The sequence below is a fragment of the Microcaecilia unicolor genome, chromosome 1, assembly GCF_901765095.1.
Source record: "Microcaecilia unicolor chromosome 1, aMicUni1.1, whole genome shotgun sequence".
Taxonomy (NCBI): Eukaryota; Metazoa; Chordata; class Amphibia; order Gymnophiona; family Siphonopidae; genus Microcaecilia; species Microcaecilia unicolor.
In genome coordinates, this window is record NC_044031.1 from 449,626,854 (window position 1) to 449,648,954 (window position 22,101).

General features: G+C 42.5%; 2 protein-coding genes across 2 annotated transcripts in view; one reads left to right on the forward strand and one right to left on the reverse strand.

Moving 5' to 3' along the window:
• The window catches only part of FBXO15 (F-box protein 15), a 191,982-nt gene extending 188,162 nt beyond the window's left edge, over nucleotides 1-3,820 (reverse strand). The window contains 2 exon segments of the mRNA XM_030212777.1: nucleotides 3,361-3,512; nucleotides 3,636-3,820. Coding sequence (XP_030068637.1) covers nucleotides 3,361-3,512; nucleotides 3,636-3,692 — 209 coding nt within the window. The 5' untranslated portion in view covers nucleotides 3,693-3,820.
• Nucleotides 3,821-13,216: 9,396 nt separating this feature from the next.
• The window catches only part of TIMM21 (translocase of inner mitochondrial membrane 21), a 35,750-nt gene continuing 26,865 nt past the window's right edge, over nucleotides 13,217-22,101 (forward strand). Inside the window, exon 1 of the mRNA XM_030212788.1 lies at nucleotides 13,217-14,153. Coding sequence (XP_030068648.1) covers nucleotides 13,889-14,153 — 265 coding nt within the window. The 5' untranslated portion in view covers nucleotides 13,217-13,888. The remainder of the gene's footprint in view (nucleotides 14,154-22,101) is intronic.

A 22,101-nucleotide genomic window follows, 5' to 3' on the forward strand; every position in this document is an offset into this window, starting at 1 on the left:
AAAGCGAGCCAAATGTTCCTCACTCAGAGCGTATAATTGCCCCATAGCCCTGGCAACCTTCAAAGGTCCCTCGGGGTCAGCCCACTGAGCCGAAATAAGCTCTTGGATTGAGTCATGCAAAGGAAAGGCTCGAGCAGGCTTTCTGGTACTAGTCATCCTTGGATTAACAGAGGAGGCTGTGCCACTCCCTGGATCTCCAATCGAGAGGGCTTGTAAGGCATCAGAAATAAGCGCTGGCAGCTCCTCACGGTGGAAAATCCTCACCGCAGACAGATCATCAAGATCCTGTGGCAATTCTGCACCAGACTCTGGCTCCTCAGACCCAAGAAGCTCTGCCAGACCCCTCAGAATCCTCATAGCCCGACCACGGGGGGGAAAAGGGGGGTGCGCCACACTCAGAAGGGGAATTAGCCCTTCTGTGTTTATCAGGAGGATAAGAAACAGGCAAAGCCAACTCCAAAAAGCCAGGATCCACCGGGGGGGGGGGTAGGCAGAGGTTCTGAAGATCCCTGTGGAAGAGCTCTTTTAAGCATGTATGCCTTATGCAGCATTAAAACAAAATCAGGGGAGAAAACCGCTCCCTGACCACCCGGATCCTGCAAGGGCTATCAGCTCTATTATAAGCCTCATTCAGAGGACCCCCCCCCCCCCCCCCCCAGATTCAGGGCTCTGCGTCGCAACGGAGGCCGCACCATGTGGAAAATCCAAAATGGCGTCCGCTGCCAGCTCAGAGCGCGAAAGATCGCCGCTCGCCATGCTCTGGCCGGCTCTACCGTCTGTACAGCACGATTTACAGAGCCCCGCTGCTGATTTGCGCTTGCCACATTTAGAACAGCGCTTTACAGTCTTCGCAGCCATCGCCGAAAATGGTGGTAAAATTCAAAATCGCGGTTCGCGCCAAAAACGTCCCGATCGCGGGCCCACCCCGGAGGAGTCAGAAAACAGTCTTACCTCACTAGACCGAGTATCACAGCTCCGGTCCTGCAGAAGAATCTCAAGAAAAACCTCTTTTCCAAGATCGCTGCGCTAAAGCGCGATGCAACTTTTTTTTTTTTTTTTTTTAACGCTGTGAGGAAAGCAGAGGCAAAAGAGGTAAATAAATTCACTCCAGAGGCTCAGATAAGTGGGAAAGGCAGGGAAAGGCGAACCAATGTGCCTGCATCCACTGAGTGGGAATGGACAGGGAAAAGCAAGCTAATATGTCCACATCCACGGGGGCATGGGTAAGGCAGGGAAAGGGCTGACCTATGTGCCTTCAAAGTGAAGCTGCTATAGCCTCCAACACCCCGGCTAACAACTGGCAAGCCAAGAGCCACCCCCAGGCAGATTTTTGATGGAGCTCGAAGAAGCTGCAGCCACCCTGCTTGGGGAGATAGAGAATACTGAAGAGGCAGTGGAGCTAGCTGGCCATGAGGCACTGTGAAAAGTTGAGTGCTTTATATCGCCCCCTGCTGGTTGATGGACACAACCCATACGTAATGGCTTAATCTGCTTGATGACAAGGAACTGCTATTTACAGGAGGGACAGTTGTTGGGAATTTTCGGCTAGTGAGGATCCTTCCAGCCACATCATAGATGTACTGCTAATGGGTGGGCCTGAGCCCAAAGTGGGTTAGCCTGGGCTAAAGAGGTTAGGGCTCTTCAGCTTGGAAAAGTGATGGATGAGGGGAGATATGATTGAGGTCTACAAAATCCTGAGTGGTGTAGAACGAGTAAAAGTAAATCGATTTTTTACTCGTTCCAAAAGTACAAAGACTAGGGGACACGAGGAAGTTACATGGAAATACTTTTAAAACAAATAGGAGAAAATATTTTTTCACTCAACGAATAGTTAAGCTCTGGAACTCTTTGCCAGAGGAGGTGGTAACAGCGGTTAGCGTATCTGGGTTTAAAAAAGGTTTGGACAAAGAAAAGTCCATAGTCTGCTATTGAGGCAGAAATGGGAAGCAACTGCTTGCCCTGGGATTTGTAGTATGGAGTGTTGCCACGATTTGGGTTTCTGCCAGGTACTTGTGACCTGGCTTGGCCACTGTTTGGAAAACAGGATACTGAGCTAGATGGACCACTGGTCTGACCCAGTATGGCTACTTTTATGTTCTTATGTTCTCTAGCTGCAAAAAGGTGGATGGAGTATGAGCCTTAGGGGTTGGGGCAGAGAAAAGTAAGGTGGAGGTTTTCCTGAGAAAGGGTAAAGAGACCTTGGGAGTGAACAGAACAGGGGTCTTATTGGGAGGCAGGGGTAGAGCATATGAATGGAGGGCAGTGAAGGTTGATGAATGGTGAGAAAACTCTAGAAGGCCGAGTGCTGCCAGAGAGGTAGAGAACAGGTAAACAGAAAGGAGGAGCAGCAGGAGAAAAATTGGAGGTAATCACCCTGGAGCAGTGGCATAGCTACGGGCGGACACAGGACCACCCAGAAGTAGCACCTTAGTCCCCGCTCTCCATATCCTCCACTGATGACCCAGTAACTGCCCAACACCCCATCGTCTCTCCCTGTTGTACCTCAGAAGTATCCCCCAGAAGGATGCAGCAATTCATTTTCACTGCTTGCACCAGCCCTGCAGGCTTCCCTCCACTGCATCCCACCCTCCCCCCTTAATGTTGCCTCCTGTTTTCTCACTGGCGGGATGCGGCAGAAGGAACCCCATAAGACTAGTACAGGCAGTGAAAAGGTTGCTGTGCCACCAGGGGATGCCTCTGCGATATACCAGGGAACGGATGGAAAGATGTTAGATGAGAGGGGATACTGAAGGGAAGGTTACAAATAATTTTATATATACAGGGGCAGGGGAGTAGAATGGACCACCCAAGTTAACTCTGGGCCCACTCAAAATATCAGGTCTAGCTACCCCACTGCTGGAGAAGGGATAGAGAAAGCTGGGATATGATGTGTGGCAGTATTGGTTTCTGATTCTCTTATCTCTCCTTTGCATCATTATTGTAATTCCTTTTCTTTTTGGTGTTTATGGAATTGTAAACCACTTTGATAGTTTTCTCTTGAGCAGTATATTAAGTAAAGGAATAAACTTGAAATTTAACTGAACCTAATAGGGGAAGGGATACAGCTAAGAGAAAAATAGAGAAGGTGGAGCCTGAGAAGGAAAACTGCTGAGGGGAGGGGGACGCCAACCCTTATAATGGGGAAATTCTGCATTAGAATATTACAAATGAAATGGAAGTGTGCAGCATTTTCAAATATAATTGTGCGCAGAATTCCCCCAGGTGTAGAGACCACAAATCATTTCATTCTTATAATGGCAAGTTAAGAAAAATAGTCAGACTGGGTGAACCAAAACTGGTCCTTCCCCATCTAACATTTTCCACGTTACTATGATCTTTTAAGAGCCTCACTAGTAGTACCTGAATTTATGTTGACGGTATGACTTGGTGGCTGTGAGCCGCTGCTTCGCCTTGCCGGCGTTTTCCAGTCCGGCTCTGTACTGCTGCTGCTCCCATCCACGACTAGCGGCCATGCTAGAATGCACGAGGGGGCCTTCCAAGCCACAGTCCTCCTACATAAACACAAAAAGGGCACTGTAACCAGCTTAAGATGAACGTTCAGAAAGATCCCAAGAGAACTTTAGAAGGAAATGTCACAGTGAATGGGCTGAATTGCGCAATGTTTCAGTTCCTACTTTATTAATACACTTTGCAGACCAGATAAGGGAGAAAACAAAAGTATTGCGACTCATGTGTAGTAAGTTCTTGGCTTATACAATTCTTTTTTCAGCCCTAGAAAAGGTTTGTTTGTTTTTTTTAACTTTCAGCAGAATACTACTGCCAACATTCCCTGGAAGATGGGCGTGACATCGGAGCAAAGGGCTCGCGCTCAGTCAGTAGTACTCAGTAGTCAAGCTGTGCGCGTCCTGGTTTCCTTGGCAATCAGAACGCTCCCTCTACCTCCGATCATCCACACTACGCTCTGCAACTGCAACCAAAAGGGTTGATTGAGAATAAGGGTCGGGACGACGTCAATAAATTGAAGCCATGTAGCATCATCTCTCTCTTTCCCCTCCTGCGCGCAGCCGTCATTCAAGTACACTCAAAGCAAACGTATGAGCTGCTTCATCCATGTTGTCGTTCTTTAGTGCTGGACCCTCCCCCTTTTAAGACACCGCCTATCCAGCTGAATGGTGATGGCACAAGGAAAGCAAGTTTGGTGTAGTAAAGACTAACTACTACTACTATTTATCATTTCTAAAGCGCTACATAGCCTGTTCCTTAGCTGGGCCCTAGTGTTACGATATTGAAAATGTGACCATACAATGCCTCTGTGGTTATGTTCCACTAATAGGTTAAACAATTAACTGGATTTCTTGAACGGATTATACATGGCTTCTTTTGAGGGGGTACTTGGAGGTACGGAGTACCAGCACCTTTTCCATTGCCTGCTAAAATTGACCCAAGGACTCCAAGTTTTAATGAAAGAGCTCAGGCTCTACACACCAATTCTGCCTTGTCATAGATTATGTGATTGGTTGCAGGGGACCTGGCTATTATGGGGTGGGTCCCTCAGTAATCACCCCCCCCCCCCCCCCCCCCGAAGGGTGGCCAAGCATTTGAGTATCGGCACCATTTTTGCAGAAAAAACACACTGGTATATATACTTTGGATGCATGACTAGGGACACAAACATACGCTTATTTATTCAATATCACAATTCCTCATATTGAATATAATTAGGTCTGCCACTTCCGTTTGGGCAGCATGGGCTTTCTACTATCCTGAAAAGGATTGCAGGCTCCCTCTAAATACATAATTACCCCAACCTTGTATCTGCTCGTGACAGTTTTACACAGTCTGGGCAGTAGCAAACTACATAATTAGAAAGAAACCCAGATTTCAAAAGATATAGTAAGATAGTTTATTAGCATAAGCATCTCACCCAAAGGCAGTACAGGCAATCAGGTATTCACACAGTAGAACAGCACTTCACGACAGATGACGTGCCTTCACCGGTTACTGGCTTCTTCTCCGTCTGTCTCTCTCTCTCTGTCTCACTGCTTAGTTAGCAGACCTTTTATACTTTTTTCATCCCATAGATTCCTATGAACATTTTACTTTCCCACCTGCACTTTCGTCATAATTGACACATGCATTCAATTATGACCAAGTTTCAACTTCAAAGAGTTTGCTTATCTTCATCCAATTAGGACCAAGTTTCAACCTTAGCAAGTTTGCTTATCTCTCATCCAATTAGGACCAAGTTTCAACTTTCTTATCTCTCCCAGCTTTGCTCATCCTTGAATTTAACTTTTCTGCACCTGGCCCAATTATTTATTATAGTTTCTCCGCATGCCTATGTCCAGCTGTACACATCCCTTGCCAACTTTGTAACTCTGCCAAGCTTAATCAGGCTGTCACATTTCTTCAGTAAAGTATCAGGACTGAGAGATGCTATGATTTTACAGGCCTAGTTTGCTTTAGGAAGCCTGAACCTGTTTTTCACTGCATTCAATTTGTGACAATTATTTACAATCTTCAGACACAAAGCAACCTTTTAGGGTGGATAGTGTTCACAATGAGCTCTTTTTATTATTGACAAGATAGAGGTAAGAGTTTTCAGTTTTGTCACAGAATAAGTCATCACAAGAACAAAGTATAAGAAAAACAAAGGACTGCATTAGGGGTTTATAGCCCATTTAGTTATATTGAAATTAAAAAAAAAAGATCTGCATGAAACAAAATATTTATTTTTATTTTAACTTATAAAACCACTTGTCCTTAAAATATGCCTAACAAGAACATAATCCATTTGTATATCTAAAAGGTAAACTTCTATAAAACAGATGAAGATGTGATTCCATTTGCCCAATGAAAACAGAGTTTAATTTTTCTTCCATTTAATTTCAATATTTTACATCATCTTTATAACAGCAGGTTTTCCAAGGCAGATTACATCAACAGTTAAGATGAACCCATCAAGAAACAGGATATCCTCATTGAAATTTGGCCATCTGTATTGTAAATGGGGTATTTTTGGTGCTGAGCGTAGTGCGTTGCTCTAATAACGGTTATTAAAAATCCAACAATGGGGTTTAGGAGCTCACATGTCGCCTCACATATGTGGAAAGTTTGGGGAAATTCCATTAATTTTTAATGGGGTTTTTAGATTTAAAAAAATTGTGTGAAATGGTGCCTGATAATGGTTTAAGAAAAATAAAACATGGATTGGAACCAGGAAAATGTGACCTGGATGATAGTATAATTTTTATTAAAATGTAGTGTAAATTACATTATATTTTGTATGGAAATCCATTTTCTCCATACACTTTAATGGAAAAACTGGGTTTCAAAATGGAGATTGTGAAAAGTTTCCAAACTGTAAAAGTTGGTTAACATTCCACAAGCTCACGTCTGATTGGTGCTGCTAGGTCAGATGGCCTAGCTGCAGTCCTGTTGCTAGGGAAGACAGAGCTGGTGACCAGGTCAGAGGAACTGAAGAAGCTGAAGGAGCCAGACCTGTGTGATGAGTGTCCTGGTCTGAGAGAGAGAAATTGACTGTAATTCAGTGAGAGTGTGAGGAAAAAAATGTGTTGCATTGCAGGGCAGCTGATGACTGCAAGAGAAAAATGTCTGATTCCATAGGAAGATTGGTGAGTGCATATGCATGGTGAATTCCAGACAGGGCCCCTAAAAGAGTAACCCAGTTTGGAGAACACTATTGTAAATAGTAATATAACACTTAGTGGAGGAAGAAATTATTTCCCTTTTAAGGAAATTTTGGGAGAGAGAGGGTGAAGAGAATAGCTGGTAGGCTCAGGCCTGAATTGGTTCTCAGCTGTACACAACCTATAGGGATTTGATATACCTGCTAAAGGTTTTTGCCTTTATCAGTGTCTCCAAAAGTTTTGGAGTAAAGGTTGTCTGACTATAACAGAGGAACTGAAGACACAGGAGAGACAGGACCTGCATGAGAGGTGCTCTGGCTGTGTATATGTGTGTGTGTAAAATTGATTTGTATATAGAGAGAGTAAAGGGGTGCTTGATGAAAGCAGAGGAACTGAAGACACAGAGAAGGACAGACCTGTGTGAAAGGTGCTGTGCATGGGTGTGAGTGAGAATTGATTTATACAGGAGAGAAAACTTAAGTAAAGGGGTGCTTGATGAAAGCAGATGAACTAAAGACACAGGAGGAGACAGACCAGTGAAAAAGGGGCTCTGCCTGTGTGCTAGAGAACCAGAGCTGAACCAGAGCTGCTGGTGAATTAGAGTGAGTGGAATTTTGTGGAGCAGAGGAGCTGAAGGTATAGGGGAGACAGACCTGTGAGAAAAGTGATCTGCCTGTGTATGTATAAGAAATTTGTGTGAATAGACAGGCTGATAATCACACTGAAAATCACAGTATACCTGATAAATTTGCTGAGTGGGTGTGTGCTGGTTCATAAAGTGGAAAGGCTTGCCTGAGTTTCAAATAGGCTATAAGCTGTATAATAACCTGCTGGTAACAAGTGAAGGTGGCTGGTGGCGGTGAGTGCACAGGAAAACTGGTGTGTTTCCGCTGATCTGTCACAGAGCAAAGTGGTGGCCACAGTGCATTTGACTGACATTTTGAGTGTATATGTGTTAATGGGTGGATGTACTGAAGCGTCTGCCTGAGTTTGGAGTGGGCAACAGGTTGTGTAGAACCCTGTTAATAACTGGTGAATGTGGCAAGTGGCAGTGAGTGTGCATGAACTCTGGTGTGTTTCCACTGACCTACTGCGGAGCGGGGTTGTGACCACAGTGCACCTGACTGTAGTGAGAATCTGTGCTGATTATGAGATTGGACGAGACTGTTGTCCTTGGCAGAACCACTGCTTAATAGGGCATTGGTATAAAAGGTGTGGAAAGTGAGAAAGTGAGCTTGACATCAGTGAGGTGTAAGAAATAAAAAAACGAATTTCAGTGAGGTGGAAGTCTCTTGCTGAATGATTTTGTTTCAAAAGTTTAAAAGAAGTGATTGCCTATAAGGGGTGTTTATACAAACAGAAGAGTGTTCCTCATTAGGCAGGGAAAAGTAACAAGGCAGGTTCTGCAATAGGGAACATTCATTATCTATTGATTTACTCTAGATAGGTTGGCCACAGTTTTGAAAATAACATAAATCCTAATAAAAATTCCCACAAGATAGGGAGACAGGGTTTCAATTTCTTTTAGTTAACTAGAGTTCAGGTACAGAGGCTGTTGGGCAACGCAAGAGGATCAACGCAGGAGCAACACGTACACCAACTACCAAGAAAGATCAAAGATTTTTCCTGCTCAAGAAAGATCAACCAAAAAGCAGCTAAGTAAAAAAAAACATCACTGTCTACAGCGTCTCAGAGACTCTACGCTCATAGTTAAATACTTACCTGGAGGTGTGGGCGTATGTTCAGATCTAGGTGGAGAAGGTCTGATTCCTGAAAGAAAGCAATTGACACAAAGAATCAATTTTCTTGTTAAAATTTAATGGTTAAAGTCATTTCTGAGTAACAGAGAAAATAATTGTTGGAACTACTTATCTGATTTGTTGTGTTCAGGTTATCAGTTAGATGAAAATTCATTGCTTGAAAGTTGATACATTTTCTGAAAGTTAGAAAGAAACGTTACAGGTCTTGAATGCATATTTTTGTCATGGAATGAAAAATCCATTTGCACTTTAAAAATTGGTATTTTAACACAATTGAACAACATCTTGTGCAATAAATTATTATAATTTAAAAGTTAGTGTGCAATATTGTCATCATTAAATTTTTGTAACATCTAGGGAAATTCGCTTAACATCTTGAATTGCACACTGTATAATATACAGAATACAGAATTTCCCCATCTTTCTTTGTACCTTCCCTAAGTGGTGAGAGTTTAGCGTGGGACCCTACACCGTGATTATATTATTGTACCACCCTCTTTAAAAAACCTCACCCATAGGGGATCTACAGTATTGTATAGAACAGTGTAGAAAAATTAGCACAAAATATAGAGTTATAACTGCCTTTGCTTCCAGCTACAATAATTTTAAGCTGTTTTAGTGATATTCAATTTTTATTTCATATTTATATTTATATATTTATTTGATGCATTTGTATCCCACATTGTCCCATCTATTTGCAGGCTCAATGTGGCTTACAATGTTCCTTCATGGCATTCGCCATTCCAGAGTAAAAGATACAATTGGTATTACATAAAGAACATGGATAATATAATAGAATTAAGATTTAGATTGTAAGCTCTCCTGAGCAGGGACCATCCTGATTTGTTAATTTGTACAGCGCTGTGTAACCCTAGTAGCGCTCTAGAAATGTTAAGTAGTAGTAGTAGTAGTAGTAAGCAATCAGATATAGAGACATAACATTCACGATATCAGGTAAGTAGTGATGCGTTACAGTTTCTGTTACGGATCATTGTGGTATACCTTGTTAAAGAGATAAGTCTTCAGTGATTTACGAAAGTTGATTAGGTCGTACATTGTTTTCAGGTCAAGTGGGAATGCATTCCACAGCTGCGTGCTCATGTAGAAAAAGCTGGATGCATGTGTAAGTCTATATTTTAGTCCTTTACAGCTGGTGAAGTGAAGATTCAGGAAAGTGCGCGCTGATCTTTTAGCGTTCCTGGGTGGCAAGTCAATAAGGTCTGACATGTAGGCCGGGTCATCTCCGTGAATAATCTTATGAACCAGAGTGCATATCTAGATATGGGAAGCCTTCAAATAAATTAGAATGATCTAATGTTTGGCAATTAAAATTCAATGCGAAGAAATGCAAAATGATGCACTTAGGGAGTAGAAATCCACGGGAGACGTATGTGTTAAGCGGTGAGAGTCTGATATCTACAGACGGGGAGAGGGATCTTGGGGTGATAGTATTTGAGGATCTGAAGGCGATGAAACAGTGTGACAAGGCGGTGGCTGTAGCCAGAAGGTTGCTAGGCTGTATAGACAGAGGTGTGACCAGCAGAAGAAAGGAGGTGTTGATGCCCCTGTACAGGTCATTGGTGAGGCCCCACCTGGAGTATTGTGTTCAGTTTTGGAGGCCGTACCTTGCTAAGGATGTAAAAAAAAATGGAAGCGGTGCAAAGAAAAGCTACGAGAATGGTATGGGATTTGCGTTCCAAGACGTATGAGGAGAGACTTGCTGACCTGAACATGTATACCCTGGAGGACAGGAGAAACAGGGGTGATATGATACAGACGTTCAAATATTTGAAAGGTATTAATCCGCAAACGAACCTGTTCCAGAGACGGGAAGGCAGTAGAACTAGAGGACATGAAATGAGGTTGAATGGGGTCCAACTCAGGAAAAATGTCAGGAAGTATTTTTTCACGGAGAGAGTGGTGGATGCTTGGAATGCCCTCCCGCGGGAGGTGGTGGAGATGAAAACGGTAATGGAATTCAAAAATGCGTGGGATAAACATAAAGGAATCCTGTTCAGAAGGAATGGATCCTCAGAAGCTTAACAGAGATTGGGTGGCAGCACCAGTGGTTGGGAGGCGGGGCTAGTACTGGGCAGACGTCTATGGTCTGTGCCCTGAAAATGGTAGATACAAATCAAGGTCAGGTATACATATAAAGTAACGCATATGAGTTTATCTTGTTGGGCAGGCTGGATGGACCGTACAGGTCTTTTTCTGCCGTCACCTACTATGTTACTATGTAAGGACTGGATAAACAAATTAAAACTACATTTACAGAAAGTGCTCTGAATATGTAATACTTGGTATCAATAATGAAACAGTGATGGAATATTCACATAGCAGGCAGCCTGAGACAACAGATTTAGGAGTCCTTTTATTAAGGTGCGCTGAAAAATGGCTTGCGGTAATGTAGGCGTGGGTTTTGGGCACGCACCGATCCATTTTTCAGTGTTCCCGTAAAAAGGACTTTTTTCATTTTTGCCAAAAATGGATGTGCGGCAAAATCAAAATTGCCGCGTGTCCATTTTGGGTCTGCAACCTTACCGCCAGCCATTGACCTAGCGGTAAAGTCTCACGCGGTAACCAGGCAATAATGACCTACGTGCGTCAAATGCCACTTGGCGTGCCTCCGACAATAAAAATAATTTTTTGGCCGCGCGTATCGGACGTGCACCAAAAGTGAAATTACCACAGGAGCCATGCAGTAGCCAGGCAGTAACTCCATTTTGGCAAGCGTTGGGCGTGCATAGACGCTTACGTGACTTAGTAAAAGGGCCCCTTATTTTCCATTGAACACTTTATATGAATTTGACTGCTAATAGTGTGCTGAACTGGACAATATTATCTAACTTCAAACTTCAAAGCCCACACAATGATCCACAAGATCCTCCTTGGCGAATCTTCAAGTTACATGGCCAACTTGATCAATCTTCCAACCAGGAACGGGTCCAAATTTTTCTCGTACATATCTCAATCTTCATCTTCCCAACTGCAGGGGCCTCAAATACAAAACCTACTATGCGTCCAACTTCTCCGTTATAGGCAGCCAACTCTGGAACGCAATACCCCGACACATCAGAACAACCAATGAACACCCACCCTTCCGAAAGCTGCTGAAAACTTACCTCTTCAAACAAGCTTACCCAAACAACCCAACTTAACTCTTGAACTTAATTCCTCACCATCAGCACTACCTATACTCCAATCCTCTCCCCCTCATCTCTTCATATTGTTTCTATTCTTTATAACTTGAACATCTCTTGATACTTTGTACCATACTTTGTGTCATCTATGTGAGACTTTGTACCATACCTTGTTCAATACTTTGTGTTATCTCTGTGATACTCTGTACCGCACCTTGTAAGCCGCACTGAACCTGCTATTGAGCGAGAAAGTGTGGAGTATAAATGCTATAAATAATAATAATAATAACTTTATCACAATGAATGAATCAGCCGTTGTGTGATCCACTACAGACTGCACGTTCAGTGAGAGGGGAAAAGTCTCATGATGTCACCGTGCTTACGTCCTCAAATGATTGCTTATCACCTGGACGTCTTTAAGCATTCGTGACTATATGTAATCACTGACAAAAACCCCCAACCACCTAAATATCAAAATGTAATGGTTCACATCTAGCTTTTTTTTTGCTTGTTTTTTCTTGTGTATATCATACATTCAACCTTTTTTTTCTTTTTTTTTTATTCTTTTTTAAGTTTTTAATTTGTAGCAATGTCCTTTATAAAGCGCAGTCTTACTCTTTAAGGCATTATTATCTGAAGGGCAATCAATCACTTATCTGCATGTTATGTGCTTTCTCCGGACCCTGACAGGTTTCTGTTTCACCTGAGCTTCGTCAAGGGATCTGGATTTATTGCAGATTCGTGTCCTTCTCACTCCGAATGCAGAAAAAATGCTAGATATGCACCATTACATTTTTATATTTAAGTGAGGGGATTTTGTCAGTGATTACATATAGTCACGAATGCTTAAGGACGTCCAGGTGATGAGCAATAATTTGAGGACGTAAGCACAGTGACATTATGAGACTTTTCCCCTCTCACTGAAAGTGCAGTCTTATTGGAAGTTTCTTATTGGAAGTCTTATTGGAAGTTTAAGCCAATTTTCTTTGAACTGAATAATGTTGGCACATTTAGACTGACGCTGAACAGAACTTCTGTATGAACGAGGCCCCTATTTCATTATTGAATACATATCTGTGAAATAGTAATTAAAAAAAAAGGTAAGTGCCTTTTTATAATATACCACTGCATTCTATAAAACAAAAAGGAGCAAGTTCCCCCATGCCATCTTTTTCTTTTGATGTAGGCAGAGGGGAAAAAAAAGTTACTAAATGCTCTCAGTTTCAACCTAATTACTGTTTTTTTAATTGTACTTATAAATAATAAGTCTGATTGTTAAGTACCTGATTCTCGTATTGGTGGCCCTTTACTAAGTGAAAACATCTCTGCACGAATAGAGAGAGTCCCTATTCCCAGTCCCTCCAAATGACACAATGATTTAAAATGTAGAACAAATTAGTACTGTAACCGATGAAACCAATACCTCCTCTGTGTACATCCGTGTGCTGCACAAGCAGCATGTTTGAAAATATAAGTGAGATTAAATTGAAAAATGCTAAGAACAATAAAGAACGACAACAAGGATGTAGCAACTCATACGTTTTATTACTTTGTTTTGAGTGTACTAGGTGACGGCTGCGCGGGAAGGGGAAACACAGCTAACCTATTTGGCTTCAAGCTTTTGACGTCATTTCTTTTCATCCATCCTCCTTGCAATAAGCTACGGCCCGGGAGTGAATGGAAGTACGCAAGCACGCAAACTTACGTGTCCTACGGAGCACCTTCAAACTCTAGCGTTTTGCAAATGGCTGAATGATGTGGTGAATGGTGACTTTTTCTTTTTTTTTTTTTGTTTTGCTGTAAACAGGCTGGATGAGACAATGTTGGAAAGTTGCCTTTTGGGTGGTTTTATTTTAGTTGGTTAGGAGTTAGCTTGCAAAAAAAATTATCCCTATTGCTGAGTCTTCGCTTTTCCTTTAGAGATTTTGAACAGTTTTCTGTTCCATCCTGCTGTCACTTTCACTTGCTGCAGCTGAGAAAAACCTGATTCTGTAGCCGTAAAATTTAATCAGTGAGTTTCTAGAGCGCTTCGTATTGGGGGTGGGGGTGATGTGAGCACGCTTCTTCTCCAGTGGGGCGTTCTGATGAAGGTTTAAGAAAAAAAAAAACCCCAACAGATCTACAGAAAGAACTTGTATTTATAAATATTTGAATCACACCAGGGATTGAGACGTGACCCCCCCCCCCCCCCCCCCCCCCCCGTTCTTTCCTCCTTTCAGGCCTTGGCTGCTACACAAGGGAATTCTCTCATTAGACGTGCATTCTAACTGCGCAGACGTTTAATTGAGGTACTTGGGAACAGTGCAATCATGGTACATTGTAGTTGAAAAAAAAGTGAGATCATCGTGGGTGTAGCGTCTCTTGTTTCGAAAACATGTTTTTGAGCTGCTTGGCACGAGCAGTCTTGCTCAATAAAAAGTTGCACAGGCCTTTTTATGAATTGCAAGTTGTGCAAAACTATGCACACCTGCACCAGGTGTTTGCAAGAACTTGGCAGGGCGAGCCCCTGGTTTATGAGCACCTTGCTGTAACGAGGCCCATCAGCACACAGCAGCGCTCGGGCAGAGAGGCACAAAAAAAGCAGCTTCCTGTGCAAAAATGGCAGGAAACTACACCTTCCAAGACTACTGCTCAGAAAGGTAAGGCACAGGTGCGTGATTGAATTGCTTACTGTTTATGAAATACCTTCCGTGGCATTGCTGAAATCACTATGACTTGTTCTCAGTCAAATACATTATTGTATCTCACGCTTTCCCCACATGGTTTGCTCACCCATAACAAGGGGGTCTTAGAACATAGGAGGACAGTCTCTCAGTTTGGTGGTTTCGTATATTTAAGGTGTACATTACATTTTTGAATTTTGCCTTGTAAACAGTTTTGAAGTAAATCATACAGTGTTTAAATTGAAAACACCTTAATGAGGCAGTGGACAAAAGAAATTGTTAATTCTGTTTAAAGCTTGGTGTTTAAATTCTATTTCAACTTTTCACCCTGCAAGTAAAGTGAAGGAATGTCATCTGGTTTAGATTCTCAAATGTTTAACTTTTGCTGGGCTAAAGGTTAGAAAGGTCAGTGAGAAATGAAACTCTGTCCCTTTTTGAGTGATGGATTGCTAATGCTATCACATATGGATACCATTATGAGCCAGGCATATTGCAGGCAGTTAAAAGGATTCGTTTTAAAATGCTTAGAAGGAGATAGTGTAAGTGTAGATATTTCTGATGTTTAAATTTGTTTTATAGGGAATTTTGATTTCTGCTTGTTCTAGAATGTTTTATTCTGTGTAATTAATATGTAGAATATCTTTCAATCCAGTGTTACATATTTGTCTGACTTTTCAAGTGAGCAGTTTAAAGAGGTCAGCATCTGGTTTGAATTATCTACAGTCCTAGCGAGTTCTGTGAAGGAAGCTAATAGGTGAAAAAGGTCAGAAAAAGTCAACTTACTTCCTTGATGGATTATAGTAAAATGTAGGACTGTACGCCATTAAGTAAGACTGGCCCTTGACCCCTTAATGAATGCCAGAGTTCAGTTAGCAGTTAGTATGAAGTTGACTAGGAATATGAGAATAATAAATGTCAGACTGGCCTCTTAGCCCCTAAATGAACCCAGTTTAAGCTATGACTGGGATTATGTGAATAATAATAAAATGCAAGAGTTCTGGTGCCCAATTGTCTAGTGTGAGAGGCCCCAGGTCATAGGTCAGTTTAGGATATGTCTGGAACCTATGTAACTGATATTTTGAACATATGTATAGAGATGATTGGTTCAGACAGGGTAATTAATCTATTCTTTACCATCTGGAAAGTAAGGGGGGCTAGGAGGGGGTTAGAACTGTATATAACTGGGAGCAGAGGCAGCTTACGTTGGAACAGTCAGAAGAAGGAGCTGAGAAGGAGAGAAGAGAACTGAAGAGGACAGACAGAAGTCACAAGATCCAGAGAGCTGAGAAAGAGAAGAAGAGACTTAATGCTGATGTCCTACTTTGTTTGCTGGCAAATAAAGATGATTTTTCCCTCATTCTGGTGTGTGCTGTTTGACTCCTGAAGTACCACAGATTCTGCTAACAATAGGGGTAATTCCTGCAACATAATGATAAAGGGGATGGAACTCTTCCCATTTGAGGAAAGGCTAAAGAGGTTAGGGCTTGTAAGCTTGGAAAAAAGGGGGCTGAGGGGAGATATATTTGAGATCTATAAAATCCTCAGTGGTGTAGAAAGGGTAAAAATGACTTGACTTTTCACTCTTTCAAAAAGTACAAAGACAGGGAGGGGGGACAACAACAATGAAATTACTTGGAAATACTTTTAACATACATAACATAGTATATGACGGCAGAAAAAGACCTGCACGGTCCATCCAGTCTGCCCAACAAGATAAACTCATATGTGCTACTTTTTGTATATACTCTGCTTTGATTTGTACCTGTCCTCTTCAGGGCACAGACCGTATAAGTCTGCCCAGCACTACCGTATAAGTCTGCCCAACACTATCCCCGCCTCCCAACCACCGGCTCTGGCACAGACCCTATAAGTCTGCCCAGCACTATCCCCGCCTTTAAAACAAATAGGAGGAAATATTTTTTCACTGAAAGAATAGTTAAGCACTGGAATTCGTTGCTGGATACCTAGATTGTAAGCTCTTTGAGCAGGGACTGTCTCTCTATGTCAAATGTTCAGCGCTGCGTGAGTCTGGTAGCGCTATATAAATGCTATTAGTAGTAGGATGTGGTAACTGGTTAGCGTATCTGTATTTTAAAAAGGTTTGGACAGGTTCCTGGAGGAAAAGTTTATAGTCTGTTATTGAGATGGAAATGGGGCAAGCAACTGTTTGTCCCGGAATTGGTAGCATGGAATGTTGCCACTACTTGGGTTTCTGCCAGATACTTGTTGTTATGTTTGGGGTCTGAACCCCTCTCAAACTTACCTCTTTCCTGGGGGTCAGCTTCTTAGCTGGCTTCTGTTTCTTTTCTCTGTCCTTTCTGAGCTGGCTCTGTCTCTCTGTGCTGGCAGCTTCCAGCAGCATGGGGTTAATTGTTTTACTTTACTACAGCTGTGTGTTGCCTGAGTTGCTCTACCTCTCTTTGGGTGTACTGGCTTCAAGTGTTTCACGGTTTTGCATTGGTGTGGGTTGGGCCTCTCTGGGTCAGTGTGCTTTTGCCTAGGTCTAGGGAGTGTGACATCATCAGGGAGGGCCTTGATAAGGAAGTGGTCTTGTTTCCTTCAGGGCCTTGGCAACAGTGGTGTTTGCTGTAGGTAGGGTGGTGCAGTGTGCACTTCTGACTTCGTGTCTAGTTTCCCTGCTTGCTTTTGCTAAGGTCCAGGTTAGTGTTAGTGCAGTGTGCACTGGTGTTTGTGTGTTTGGTCCCCCTGCTTTTCCCTCTTGGTTTTGGAAGCATTGCTGTGTGTAGGGCTTTGGAAGCTCTGTTGTTGATAGAAGTACTTCAGGGTTTGGTGGTGTTAGGAACACTGCAGAGTTTGCTGTTAGAAGTACTTCTGGGATTGTGCTATTGGGAGCATTGCAGTCTTTGCTGTTGGTGTTTGGTGATTTAGAATCACTTTTGGCTTATGTGTTAGCTTCCCTTCTTTTTCCTTGTGGCTCCCCTGTCTTCCCTTTTAGTGCTAGGAGCTCTTCTGGTTGCTTGCCAGAGTAGTGCTTGGGAAGCACCTTGTTAGTTGTATCTAGCTTGCTAGAGCAGTGCTTAGGTAGCTGGTTAGTTCTGTGTTCAGCTTATTAGTGTAAAGCTCTGCTTGTAGCTTGGTGCTTAGTAGCACCTGTGTTAGCTTTGTGTTTAGTTCCCTGCTCTGTTAGTTTAGGGCTTAGGAAGTTCCTTTCTTGAGCAGGGATTAGGAGCTCCTGTTTAGTATAGGGCTTAGGAAGTCCTTTTGTCAGTTTACTGTTAGGAACACTCCTGCTGGTTTAGGGCTTGGGAGCAAGTAGATCAGTTTAGGTTTAGGAGCACTTCTGTTTCCAGTCCTGGTCCCTATGTCATCCGGTATCCAGTAAGTCCTGTCGGCTACTCGAACCCAGGAGCTCAACTTCTGGGGGGCTTAGTAGCTAAGTGCAGGTGAAGCTGTGTGGACCAGTCCAGTGTGCTCCAATCCCATGTTCCAGTCCTGTGTCCTCCAGTCCGGGGGACCAGTCCAGTGTGTTCCGGTCCGGTGTGTGTTCCAGTCTGGTGTGCTCCAGTCCAGTGTGTTCCGGTCCGGTGTGTGTTCCAGTCCGAGGGATTGCAGTCCAGTGTTCCAGTCCTGTGTCCTCCAGTCCGGGGGATTCCAGTCCAGGTGTTCCGGTTCGCTGGGCAGTGCCTGCAGTCCCTGCTGGTGTGCTTACCCAGTGTTGGTTGGTGGGTTTTGCCTGCTGCTGTCGCTCCTCGGCAGCAGCCCAAGGGCTCACGTTTGCTCCAGAGCCCGGCCCCGCGGGCTCTGAACCTGAGAACCTGACACTTGTGACCTGAATTGGCAACTGTTAGAAGCAGGATACTGGGCTAGATGGACCGTTGGTCTGACCCAGTATGGCCATTCTTACTTTACTGTTTTGCTCATGATTCCTTTTCTTCTTCTACTGTTCTTCTGATGATCTTTTTCCCTTTCTTATAAAAACCTGTTTTCTTTCATGTCCCTTTTTTTTCAGATGTGATCTTGTGTACTCATTTCTCTCTCTCTATTGTACATGTGCCCTTTATGATTTTACATTACCACATGTTCAATTTTGCCAGCTTGTCCTTTCCTCTTTACTTCTCCCCAGTCTCCTGTTCCGCCAATAATTCCCTTCCACTTAGTGAGCTCACATGCCTTTCTGAGCCTCATATCCTGCTGTAGTTCACATCTCCCACTTCTTTTACCAAGTGTAGGATTAACTCTTTGATGGGCCCTAGGCAAGCAAGTGCATTGAGTTCTGTGAATTAGGTCCCCTCCACCACCTCTTTCTTGATTTCTGTCAACTGCGGAGTTGCTGATGGGAAAATCTCTCTTCTGAACCATTGAATTACACATTCAAGAGGCCTTTCCTAAATATTGGTGAGCTAGACATAAGAGTAGCTTGCTTATACCTTAATCAATTCTGCCCTGTTCTTACCTTATTGTCATGTTTTTGCATTATTTTGCTAATGTTAATTTGTTTTGTTGATATTGTACAGTACTTGAGCCTGCAAATAGGTGGGGGAATGTGGGGTACAAATGCAATAAATAATAATACTTTGTATTTATTGTACATTATAGTATTGAATTTGTTTTACTGATTGTGAACTACTTTGGGTCGAGTAAAGCAATTCAGTAGTGTAAAAGAGCATACTGTTTTCTGTTTTATTTGCTACGTTTCTGTCTGTGTGTGTGTAAGCAATATGTGTAGACTATGGTTCTTGAAAGAAACCTTCGTTAAGATACCATAGTTTCTGACTAGTTTCACTAAGCAACGATAGAGCAACAATGGTGGGATCTGTCCCTTCAGCCAATGGGTGAGAAGCTGAAGGAAAAACTACAGATTTCAATTAAAATCAGCAGAATCTGTAACCTTGTAATAACTAGTGCTGCAAGTTAATCACAGTTAACTCTGCGATTAATGCGTTGGATTTTTCTTTTATCGTGATTAATAATTAATCATGTAACAGTGTCTCCTCCAAACATCTCTTCTGCTGTCTTCCACTCCAAACCCTTGTCCTTAGCACAATCCAGCATCTTATCTCAGCACCCACGATTCAACATAACCCCCCCCCTCCCCCCCATCTACTTTAAAGGTGGTCCTCTGTTGGTCCCTGGCAGCGGCAGCATTGCACATATGCTGCCTGGTCTTAAGCTTCTACTCTGACCTATCCTGCTCATGCAGAAACAGGAAGTGATGTCAGAAGAGGTGGCACGGGCCAGAGGGAAAGCTTCGGAGCAGGCCATAGCGTATGTGTAAAGCTGCCTCTTCCAGGAACCAACAATAGAAATAAAATAAGATGATACCTTTTTTATTGGACTAACTTAATACATTTTTTGATTAGCTTTTGGAGGTAGCCCTTCATTCGTCAAATCAGAAAAAATCAGAAGGGCTACCTTTGAAAGCTAATAAAAAAAAATGTATTAAGTTAGTCCGATAAAAAAGGTTTCATCTTGTTTTATTTTATTCCTGCTGATTACCTTTAAAAGTGGACTAACACGGCTACCACATCTCTCTAGTGAGGAACCAACAAAAAATAGACTTTAAGGTAGACCAGCAGGGAGAGGGGAACAGATGCTAAACCCTGGGTGCATCACAAGAAGAAGTTAGTGCTGCTGACTACCAAGTATGTGTCACTGGTCATGGGAGTGAGGAGTGGAGCTGGGAGGGAAAGGTGCTGGACAATGGGAGGGAGGGGGGAGAGAGATAATGGACCTGGGAGAAGAGAAGAGGGAGGGAAGGGAGAGATGTTGGACTTGGGGGGAGGGTGGATGGGAAAGAGGGAGATTATAGGGAAGGGGGATTCCTGTGGTTGCTGCCAAAGCAGTTTAGATATTACAAGTATGTATTTTGTACCTGGGGCAGTGGAGAGTTAAGTGATTTGCCCAGAGTTACAAGGACCCACGGTGGGAAATCAGTCGCATAGGTAAAGGCTATTTATCATGATTTAAATTTTTAATTGAAATGCAGCATTAATAACAACAAATGATCTACTACCAATGACTTGCCTTAGCTTCCTCCCCACTAAAAATTAACCACAGTAGATATCTATGGATTTTCCAGATAGCAATAGTTGAGCCTATTATAGAATTTGATTTGTCAACATCTTAAGGTGCATACACAAATATCTTTTTATATCAAACAAATACCACAGACAAAATTTGAATGATGGCCGTTCTGTTGAAAAGTATTGAGCTATATATGCCATAATGTGATTGCTAGTGTCTTCAGCAACACGCACAGATTAGACATAAAATGATGAGGATTGCATATAATGAACCCAACTAGGCCCTTCCAAAAACAGGTTGAGGACTGAAGCTGTCAGCCAGGCCTAAAAATCATGCCCTCTGTGGGGCATATTTTCAAAGCACTTAGCCTTCCAAACTTTGGAAGGCTAAATGCTTTGAAAATATGCCTCATGTGTAACCCAGAGGCTCATGAGCTCTGGTCACAGGCTCACAGAAAGAAGAACATGAAGCAATTTTCCATGCAAGGTGTTTACTAAAGAATGTGGTTAGGGGCTTTTTCAGATATAATAACTGGAACATAGATAAATGGTTGCTGGTGAAATGGAACATTGCTAATCAGTATGATGTTGCTTTAGCCCTTACCAATAAACTGATCAGTGTGGTCTGAACTAATAATTATCTACATTGTGGTCGGAATTTATGCTAACGAACTGATAGAGCTGTATAATGGTAGAAGAGTATAAAATGTGATAAATGACAAGACAAAATTGGAGAAGTACTCAGAGATAGCACTCCTGTGCAGCTTTGTTGTAACTCTCTCATGAGAAAAGAATTGTAGTCTTATTTTCTAGCTTAGTAAGTAATGAAAAAGAATATTTTCTCATCTTTGCGTGGCCTTCACTTCTTCTCTCCCTAACTGTATGAGTGTGTGGAATATTCTATTGGGTTGGGGAGGGAAGAAGAATTAACAGGATTTCTGTCCTCACTACCTGAAAATATCAAGAATGGTCAACATTTTATGTTGCTGATCACACACTTATTCATCCCTGTAATTTTAGGGCATGTTTAGAAGTTAAGCTGCTTGTATTATACATGTTCTTTGTTCCATAATAGTTTAACTCAGGATTGTCCAACCTCGGTCCTCAAGGGCCGCAATCCAGTCAGGTTTTCAGGATTTCCCCAATAATTATACATAATACACTTCAACACTGGGTATAATATCAATATAGTTGTAACACTTATAAACACAAATATTTTTCAACAACATTGAAGAAAACTTTATTGGATATCTAAACCTGTAAAAACACTTGGGGCCCTGTTTACTAAGTCACGCTAGACATGCATTAGTGCTTTTAGCACACGCTGTTTAGGCGCCCACACAGCGCACGCTAATTTTGTGTGCGCGCTAAAAACACTATCGCACCTTAGTAAACGGGGCCCCAGGGTTATAGGTAAAGCAGATTAAAATTGCCACAGTTATCCGAACATTTCAGCTCCTTACAGCTAATACAGCATAAATGCCTAATCTATCAACATAACATCATGCACTTGTTCAGTAACATACATGTGACACCCCCCCCCCCCCCCCCCCAGTCCCCAATCATTCTGGTTCTTCTGTAAATAACATCCTCTAATTGTCCCAAAATATCACTCAATTCCAACAAAGATGTTATGCACGCATCCCTTCAATGGGAATATACTGGAATAAATAGTGACAGATCAAAGGCTGGGCAACCTTGGGTGTCACCTTCAAATAAAGGTAATTCGCTGGAATGTTTGGATGTAGAAATGCAAATCATCCTAGGATCAAGCTCATCCGTGCCTCCTTATGTTCCTGCACCCAACACATTCTGTGTTTCACTTTTTTAGCATCATCAAGGGACAGACTCAATCTGTAGCTTAAATGAATTCATAGACACAAAGCGCTCGGGAGATACACATGCGCTAGCATTTTTTGGTGCCTGGGATGCTTTGGATA